The 10,009-nt window shown below is 41.6% G+C and overlaps 1 protein-coding gene across 1 annotated transcript; it reads right to left on the minus strand.

Annotated features, from left to right (window-relative positions):
• Nucleotides 1-2,227: 2,227 nt before the first annotated feature.
• On the minus strand, nt 2,228-6,735 carry LOC102716670 (probable xyloglucan endotransglucosylase/hydrolase protein 27). The gene is made up of 4 exons (XM_006651144.3): nt 6,417-6,735; nt 6,233-6,333; nt 5,928-6,136; nt 2,228-2,851 (listed from the first exon to the last, which is right to left on the minus strand). Exons 1-4 carry the CDS (start codon nt 6,652-6,654, stop codon nt 2,377-2,379), a joined length of 1,023 nt encoding a protein of 340 aa, XP_006651207.2. The 5' UTR covers nt 6,655-6,735; the 3' UTR covers nt 2,228-2,376.
• Between the last annotated feature and the right edge of the window lie 3,274 nt (nt 6,736-10,009).

The following is a 10,009-nucleotide window of genomic DNA, read 5'->3' on the forward strand; positions in this document are numbered from 1 at the left end:
AGTTTCATAGAAAGTGAAGTTTCATTACTTTCTATAATTAATGCTTAACCATTTGTCTTATTTAAAAAAAAAGCCCAGGTGCAATCTCTCAACTATTAAACTTGTTTTTCCTTGAACCCTTTCTTGTTTCTAAGGATTTCTAACTCCCAAAATTATGTTCTTGGTCACCCGAATTATACTCCTAAAGACATCTATACATGGTTAACTCGGGTGAAGAGGGATAACATCATCAGCAAGCCAATCAATAGACACCAAAAATACTACTACCTCCGTTTCATATTATAAGACTTTCTAGCCTTGATTAAATTCATCAATTGATGAATATATATAATTTATATATATGTCTAGATTTATTAGCATCCATATGAATCTAAACAAGGATAAGTCTTACATTATGAAACGGAGGGAGTATATACTAAATATAATACAAAATACGGTGCTAGATATGATTATGTACACAGATAAGGATAGAAACTACCTTAGATAATGAGAGCTTTACAAAATCTAATCTAAATACGAACGAGACTATCATATCCTGTATACGACAAGGCCTCCAAGGAATAAAGATGATGATATATTAAAGTCTAAGGACATAGACAATATAATCCACATCAAGCCAAGTTATCAAGAGATATAATTTAACTATCGACTACGGTCGCGGACTACAATTTTATCTTCTTATAATTAGTTGCTAGGCTAGGTAGACACTCTTCATATATTTTTATTTAATGTGAGTTTTGTTATTTATAGTCCATATAAGCTAGAATATGGCTATTACCCTCTTTGTGGGTTTAACCAATATAAATTTTTATGGCAAGTTCTTTCTAATTGTATTTGTACGACTACTCTTTGCATTAGATAACCCTAAATCTCATGAATAATATAGTCCGACTTTCATTACTCGACAATATCGATCCACAGTGAATAACTGTAAAATAATGAAGAATACTAAAACCTACGCGCCGTCCTAAAAAAGAATTGACTTCTAGGAGCGAACATGTGTGTTTAGGTTCACAAAAATGGCATTTTTCTTGAGACAAAGGGAATACGTGTCAACCTTGGTTTCTTTTCGTCTTTCTCTCCTTGATCCTATTGTTTATTTTAAATTACTAACTTCATATTGCGCCATGACATCATAAACCACCTCTGTTTGACCTAGGGACACAAAAATAAGCAAATTTAAAAGACAGGATACTGGATGTAAACATTTTCATAGCTAAGAACGTAAACTTGGTCCAAATCCATATATAAGGGATCAAAAAACAGTCAGTTCTCTTAAAAAATTATTTATTTATTTACATATTTAACCACGAAAGTTTCTCTAAGCAACATTTTTACATATATGCGCTCAATGAGGTATACTTTAAGATAACGGGGATATATGGATCTTATGATGATGAGGTTTTGTGAGATTAATAACAACACTTCCGGAGTATCGGTCTACCCATACTCGTTCAGTAAACCAATAGGATTACCGCATTGGAATAAGAGTTAGCTAAGTCCTCTAAAATGAAAAGGCGAAGCTATATAGAATAGATAAACGACATTGGTTTTCTCGTCTACAATCTGTTCTGTTTTAATTTTGATCATGATTATGTTATTCCTATGAAGGCTAATGAAGAAGAGCTCACATGAGCGGGGGCCTTGTACCAGGATCGGTTGTTTATTTCTCTATCTTTTTCATCCTTAAAGGGAAAAAAAATCTCATTTTGTGATGATCAATAAAACCTGCCCGGGAGTAAAGTAGTTTTGATCAACAGTCCCAGTTAGACCAGCATCAGCTTTCAACTACTCCGATCTGTTTGTATCTTGAGGTAACAAATCGTTTTTCATCATTGGATCTAGCTAAGTAGGATGTACACCCTTAGATCCAATGATCAGAAATAATTTGGTATCTAAGGTACTGATATCTCGAGTTACTTTTTATTGGACCGAAGCAAATCTCCGTCTGTTTATACCGTTGTTTGCATTATGATGCATCGTTCATGATAACAGGAAACCCTTGTGGCCTTGTGCACGCTCGATCGAGACTGTAAATGAGCCCATCAGGAACAGGGGCCGAACGCACGCACTGCGCCGCATGGTGGCAGCACGTCGTACATGGGCCGGGTTGCCAATTCATCATGCTCGCCGTGACGAGTTTTTCACACCCTCTCCGAGCGCCGGACAAGGCAGAAGATGGTGCGGAAGTTACGAGAGGAGCGGCCATGATGCGGATTTGGCGGGAGTTGGCAGGCACGTGATGTGCGATGCGAACGCCATGACCAACGGCGAGGTGAGCTCTACACAGCGTCAGAGAATGAGAAAACGAATCGAGGATCATCACACACCGCAAGGTACAGGTCGAGCACGCACGCACGCGCGGAGTCGAGTCGCTCAGAGTGCGGAATCCGCGCCGCCGCCGGTGCGCCGGCGGCGCTTGCCGTGCCTGCTGCCGCGCCGGTCCGCCGTCGACCTCGCCTCGCCGGACGGGAGGAACGCCTCCGCCTCGGCGCCGACGCCGCACTCCGGCAGCGGCGCGGGGTACCTGACGCGGTCGTAGCAGTACCCGTACGTCATGTACCTCGCCCGGAACCGCTCCATCGCCGACCGCTGCCCGGGCGGCATCGTGGCCTCGCACGGCTGCGCCGGGGAGCCGTCCGCCGCCGCGGGGCAGCCGTGGAGCCCGAGGTCGGTGAACTCGGCGACGTAGGGCGCGTACTTGTAGTTCACCTTGTACCGCCCCCCCGAGGTGGCCCAGCTCGAGCCGTCCCAGATGGTGGCGTACAGCGACATGGGCTTGGACGGGAACTGCGCCCCCATGGACGTCGTCCTCACCACCTCCCTGATCGGTGTCTCGTCCACGTAGAATCTGAAAAAATGGACAGGACTGTCAGTGCAATTATGCAGGTGTTCAGTTCAACGAACAAGAAGGTAAGTAAATCAGTAACTTGTCTTAGCAATTGACATGTTCATTGTAAGAGCAATTTTATTATTTTTAGTACATACCATGAGGTAAAATTTGGTAAGTTCACGTAGAAATCAGTAATATCTCATGATATCTTTTTAAGGATAGGAAAAAAACTCCCATTGTAACAGAGACATGCATGCGAACCTTGTATCTCATGCTGCTCTGAACTTTTGAACTCTCAAGCCAATAGGTTACTGTATATATTACTCTCCCCGTTTCATATTATAAGACATAATGTGCTTACATAAATTTATTTATATATTAATCCATGAATATAGATAAAACTAGAAAATCTTATAACATAGATCGAAGGGAATACTAGCAGTGAAAACCTTCGGAAGTTCAGACTTAGGGTCTGTTTTCCCAAAAACTTTTCTTAAAAACATCACATCGAATCTTTGAACACCTAAATAAAACATTAAATATATATGAACATTAAAACTAATTACACAGTTGTGGGTAAAATCGTGAGACGAATCTTTTGAGCCTAATTATAACATGATTAGCTATAAGTGCTACAGTAACCAACATGTGCTAATGACGGATTAATTAGACTCAAAATATCCGTCTCGTGGTTTCCATGCGGAATCTAAAATTTATTTTTTTCATTCGTGTCCGAAAAACCATTATGACATCCAGTCAAACGTTCAACGTAATCCTTTTACCAACAAATTTTGGCAAGTAAACAAGGCCTTAAGGGGGTGTTTGGATCCCAGGGACTGTCCCTGTCACATCGAATATTTGGACACTAATTAGAAGTATTAAATATAGACTATTAATAAAACCCATCTCATACTGCAGACTATTTCACGAGACAAATCTATTGAACCTAATTAATTCATGATTAGCGAATGTGATACTACAGTAAACATTTGCTAATCCAGGATTAATTAGGCTTAAAAAATTGTCTAATGAAATAGCATTTATTTATGCAATTAGTTTTGTTATCAGTTTATATTTAATACTCCTAATTAACATCCAAACATCCGATGTGACAAGAGACTAAAAAGTCTCTGTATCCAAACAGCCACTAAGGCCTTGTTTAGTTCCCCAATTTTTTTTCTAAAAACATCACATCGAATTTTTGGACACCTAAATAAAGCATTAAACATAGATGAATCAAAAAAACTAATTGCATAGTTATGGAAGAAATCTTGAGACGAATCTTTTGAGCCGAATTAGCCCATGATTAGCCATAAGTACTACAGTAACCAACATGTGCTAATGACGGATTAATTAGGCTCAAAAGATTCGTCTCGCAGTTTCTAGGCTAGCCGTGAAATTCGTTTTTTTCATTCGTGTCCGAAAACCCCTTCCGACATCTGGTCAAATATTTGACGTGACCACTTCTTAAAAAATTTTCTTAATCTAATCACCACCAAAAAATTTTCTTAATCTAATCACCACCTAAGATATGTATACTGGCTACTGAATTTCGGTTTTGCGAAAAGAAAGATGTCGTTGTCGATGACCGATAAGCGACGAGACCCACGAATCTAATAAATGCAGATTTCATGGAGAAAAACACGGAGGAAAGTGGGGTGCAGTTTTTGAAACAAACGATAAAAAGTCTCTCATGGTGCTGACATTTTCTATCTTCATCATGCGACAGATACAGAGAATTCAACCTGTGACGGTCACATAACTACAGAAAATTATGCAGGCTAGCGGAGAAAGCAGGCACACACACACAAATGCAATTATATGCAAGAAAAGGTTGGCACGGGGATCTCGGTGGAAGGATCAGAGAGTTATCATGCACATGGTATGATCAATGTTCAGGTTCAGTGGAAACTGTAAAAGCAAACGCACCACATGAGATGCCAACTTTTTTTTCACACGAACATGCATGTAGCAGTACAAGATGCATCGGTTTTCTTTAAAATTTTTTGGCAGTTGTATCTGTAATTTGCAGCAATTTGGTTACATAATTAATAGTTCGTACAATATGTGGAATCTGAACCAGCTAGCTAAATCGGAAAAACATATTATGACAATGGCCATCTCAGTTTTGGCCTTTTAGGGCCTCAGTACTTATTATTAAAGTGTAAACAGCCAAGGAATCTATAGGCTGTAAAGGAAGAGCAAACTGATATCTCCCAATCATGGCCCATGGCAACCAGAAAATAAAGAAAAAGAAGGGAGGATGGAAGTTGGAAGCATACAAAAAGGACCAAGAGGTAGTAATAGTGATGGTGGATATTAACTTGTTGAGGCACATAACTACACACCGTAATAGAAAGAACACAATCACTCAATCAGTCTAGCCCAACAAACGACAAACACAACATTGTTAAGCACTAATACGTTTTGGAAGCATAAGCATTTTAGGTTATTTAACAAAGATTAGGATTAAGAAGAAAATATTAGGGTGCTCTTTATGAACAAGGAATTGATACGATTGACGAGTGAGATGATAGGTGAGAATAAAATATAAAGAATTTAAAATAAAAAGCGACCGGTGGGATCAATAGTTAATAGTATCAAAAATATTTATATCCTAGCGTAAGATTTAAATCATGTAAATATTTATATTTTGGAACGGAGGGGTCCTAGTTTAACACAATGAAAAATTACAAGACTGACACTGTGGCGGGTCTGCCTAGTGATCAAATATTTGAAAATTTTAATTTCATCAATCAAATCTGGTTGCTAATGTTGGATGATAATCTGAAGACATGCATGCAAGTTAAAAATCTCATACGCACCCTCCCCCAGACCCATGCATTGCGCGCGTGTTTGACATAAAAACAAAAAATCAAACGTTTAATCAATAGCAAAAGTGAATTAACAAACATTTTCGTATTCAGCCAGCACAGAATATTGTGCAGGCTTAGTTGAGGCTTGAGCTAGTAACGTATTTACTTCGAAACTACATCAACATTTGTGAAACGTAGGCAAGTGTGGTAATTATAGACCGCGAGCTAGAGACTTACAGTGACAGGAAGGAGCGAGGTGAGCATTGGTAATGTCTTACGTGATTCTGTCGTGGCTCCAGAGGATGGCGTAGCGGTGGAAGTCCTGCGTGGGGTCGAACCAGAGGCCGTATCTCTCCTCCCGGCCGGCCGCCGTGCTGCCATTGCCGTACACGTTGGTCTGCACCCTCCACTCCCTGCCCCTCACGTTCCCCAGGAACTCGAAGTCCAGCTCGTCGTGCGTCCTCTCGTACACGTCCCCGTTCGACATCTGCAGCCACACGAATGCCAATGTCGTCGTCGTCGTCGTCACAATCCATGCATCCATCGCGCGCGACAACGTTGGTAGCGTGGTAGTGGTGCTTACGTAGAAGGCGACGACGACGCCGGCGGCGTAGTCGGCGGGGAGCTTGATGCTGGCGCTGAAGAACCCGTGGTGGTACGCGCCGCGCGAGGCGAATCCTGCGCCTGGGACGGAGCGAGGGGGGCACGGTGAGACGCAGACGACATGAACGCAGCAAGGCACCGATCTGCCGCGGGGGGAAGCATACCTGTCCTCTCGTCGAGTGCGATGTGCACCCGCTTCCCGCCGCCGTGGAGCATGAGGTTCGAGTCGCCGAACAGCTGGGTGTATCCCTCCTCGAAGGAGAGCGCCGCCGCCGCCGCCGCCGCCGGGGGGAGGAGACTGTCCACCGTGGCTGCGTACGCGGCAGCGCGCGGTTGCAACGGCGCCGCCAAGAGGACGGCGGCCAAGATTGCTGGTATCAGTAGCAAGGAACGGCGAGCCATGGCGTCCCGCCCTGCCCTGCTTCTGTGTCGAGTGCTCGGTGTCGCGCTCTCCCTGTTCCTTTGCTCTGCTCTCGCTGGCTGGTTAATGTGGCCAGTTTAATGGATTGGAAAGGTAGCTACCTTTTTCATGTGCTGGGGATGTGAATGGAGAGCCAGGGGAGGACATGGATGAGCAAATTGATCATAGCCCTTTATTGGGAGTTGAACTCACAGTGATTGCACTATACTACATTATGAGTGTATAGCTGCAAATGTTAAGCCAAAATGAAAGATTACTCCAGTATATAAACATGTATAGAGTTTTTCACAGGATGAAACTAAATGATCGCTTCACATGAGAGAATAGATGGGAAAATTAAATAAGATGTGCTTATAGCTATATTTTGGGTAGAGAGAACCATGAATTGTGGTTATACATCTGACTACTGTACTTGGCACAGTACTCCGTATCTCACTAGGGCCTTAGAGCAGGTACAATAGCAATAAGCATATTTTAAAGAGATAGAGGTGAGAGAGAAGAGAGATGGTTTACTAATTTGTAGCCAGCTGCACACGGATTCTAAGACACAGTGTGTGTATGACATGTGAGGACATGTATTAATATTTTATAGGTAACCATGGTATGAATTGACTATTATATTGCTATAGATAAATTAGAGCTGTAGTATACAACACACAAGTTCACAGCTTTATACGCCTTGTCCAACCAATGCTCATCAGAGTCACAACTCACAAGTTCACATGACTCCCGTTTCTTGGTACGGTGGTGTGTGTAGACTTTGGACTGATCGATCAGCACAACGCCACAACCTGGTCTCCAGTACAATCATCGACAAGGAAGATACCTGTATTCGGCGGCATTCCATCCATGCTCATGTGTCGCCCAGTAGCCGTACAGACATCTGGTCCAGTCCAAAGAGACGTTCAGATGCGGCTGCGTTGCCCAGGTATCCTAGAGTATCAACTATCAAGCATGCAACCAACGTAGCATTACTATACTATCACTGTCACGTCAGTCTACGAAGCAGATACGGAGTACTCCACTAAACATTGAGTACCTACTACCGTATTAATCTCCCCGAAATAAGAGTATTTTTTAGTTTTTTGATACAATATTTTAACTCTTCATCTTATTTAGAATATTTTTAATTAATATTTTTATTCTTACCAGATGATAAAACACGAACAGTACTTTATGCGTGACTAATTTTTTTAAGTTTTTATATAAATTTTTCAAATAAGACGAATGGTCAAATGTTGAACACGAAAAAATAAAAAATAAAGTTATTATGGGACGGAGGTAGTATCTTACAATAAGTATATTTTTATTATTTATGTTTAATATTTGATTAAGACTATAACCAATATTTTATTATTATTAAATAATAAAACATAAATATTATTCTATGTGCGTCTAATTTCTTTATAAATTTTTTTCAAATAACATGAGCAATCAAAGAATACAAAAATCTAAAAATATAATAGTAGTTATATTTGGACACCCGCCAATTTGCCGTTGGCGCGAACGACGGGCGAACACAGGCGACGAAAAATGTCGGGCTGTCAGCAGCTACTAGTGTCCACGGCACTGTAGCAGTAGTCACCCCTCACCAGTGAAACGTGTTGTTAGCCTTGATAATCGCCGTGTCAGCAGAGTGAATGCAGTGTCGATCGTCTGTCAGCGAGCGAAAAAAGTCCACTCATCGGTGGCCACACGCACCAAAAAAACGGCCGTGAAAAGGGACGACGGGCACCGGACAGAACGAGGGACGAGGAGAGGATAGGCTGACAGTGGTGTACGATGAGTAATCCTTGCTCGCTTCTCCTTTTGGACCACCATGGCTTCGATCCCGGAGCAGCCAGCCCAGCCGCGACGATGAACTGGCTTGTGGCTGGCTGCCGCCTGCCTTGGTGGTGGCCAGCCATGGCCATGGCCAAACCCGTCCCCCGGTCACCGTCTCCGAGGCGTTTGTTCTTGCCTTTTCTCTCCTTTGCTTTCTTCTCTTCTCCTCTCTTCTCTTGCGTTGTTCGTCTAGTTGGAGCTCTCGGCGTGTGCCTTTTTCCTCGTGCCCACTTCTCCTTTTTGGACCAGTGCTTCGTTCCGGTCTTGTTCGCTAGCGGTTGCCACTATCCGGTCTTATTCACGGGCTAGAATTTGCATGCAACTTTTTTTCCTTCCTTTTTTTTTTTGGTTTGGAGGAATCCTACGCTTTATCGTCAACACTCAACATGGTAGGGTTCAACCCATGAATGCCTATAAGACCTAATAGTAGTCCTTACAGCAGATGAACGTTACTAGTATGATATCTGTATGAAGCATCCATCAAGCATGTATTTATACAAGCAAATGGCATACCGAATTAGAGACAGAGAGATAGGAAAGCACCTGAAGGAACACGCGGAAATACGGCCGTGCACGTGCCAGTTCACCGACTGGCCCAGTAGTTTCGACAATTTTTGATCTACCGGGACCAATCCCAATAGGCCCTCTCGGTTGTTAGGCCACATGTGGACTGTGGACGGGCTTTACCCTTTACCTGGGAAAGACGATGGATTGGCTAATTTTCTCGTGGCAGCTCTGCTGAGCTTGGCCCATTACCATGGTGAGAGGCTGAGAGCCAAGAGCCCAAAAGACCAGCAGCTTGTTTCGTCGAGCGGTTGGGCTGCATTCTTTTGTTGGATGAATATCTTTTGTTTGTTGAAAACAGTCATTCATCCTACTTCTCATCACACGTCACACAGAAAACACCATTTCAAAATACCAGAAAAAAAACGGTTTCTTTAGGAAATTTGTTTCTTTTGTCTATGGGCCCATGTCTCTTTTATCCATGGGCATGTACAGTCTATCATCTGACCGTTTCTTTTCTTTATGGTCTTGCACAGTCCATCATCAGTCGTATGCACATTTTACCATGCACATGTACATTTATAGCGAAAGACGAAAGATTATCTAATTTTATGATAACTATTTCATGCCATAACAATAAAATTAATTATTACAAAGTTAAAATATACTTTAAATATGTGATGATAAACTTCTAACGTAGAAACTTTTATAAAATTAGCTAAATACCCATGTGATGCAACATGTTATTGAAAATAACAAAATTAAATCTTATCAAAAAATATTTTTAATTTGTTGAAACAAAATAACATATGTTTATACTGTGATTAAAAAGCACATTAAAACTTTCATAGAAAAAACAAAATATCATACTTGGAAAAATAAGAAATTGTATAGCTACACAAATAGCAAGTAGAACATTCACATATATTTTACATGTCGATGATGAAGGCGATGGTGACGGACTCATCACTACCACTACAATCTTTTAATATTAGAATATACCGTTTA

The sequence above is a fragment of the Oryza brachyantha genome, chromosome 3 (genome assembly GCF_000231095.2).
Source record: "Oryza brachyantha chromosome 3, ObraRS2, whole genome shotgun sequence".
Taxonomy (NCBI): domain Eukaryota; kingdom Viridiplantae; phylum Streptophyta; class Magnoliopsida; order Poales; family Poaceae; genus Oryza; species Oryza brachyantha.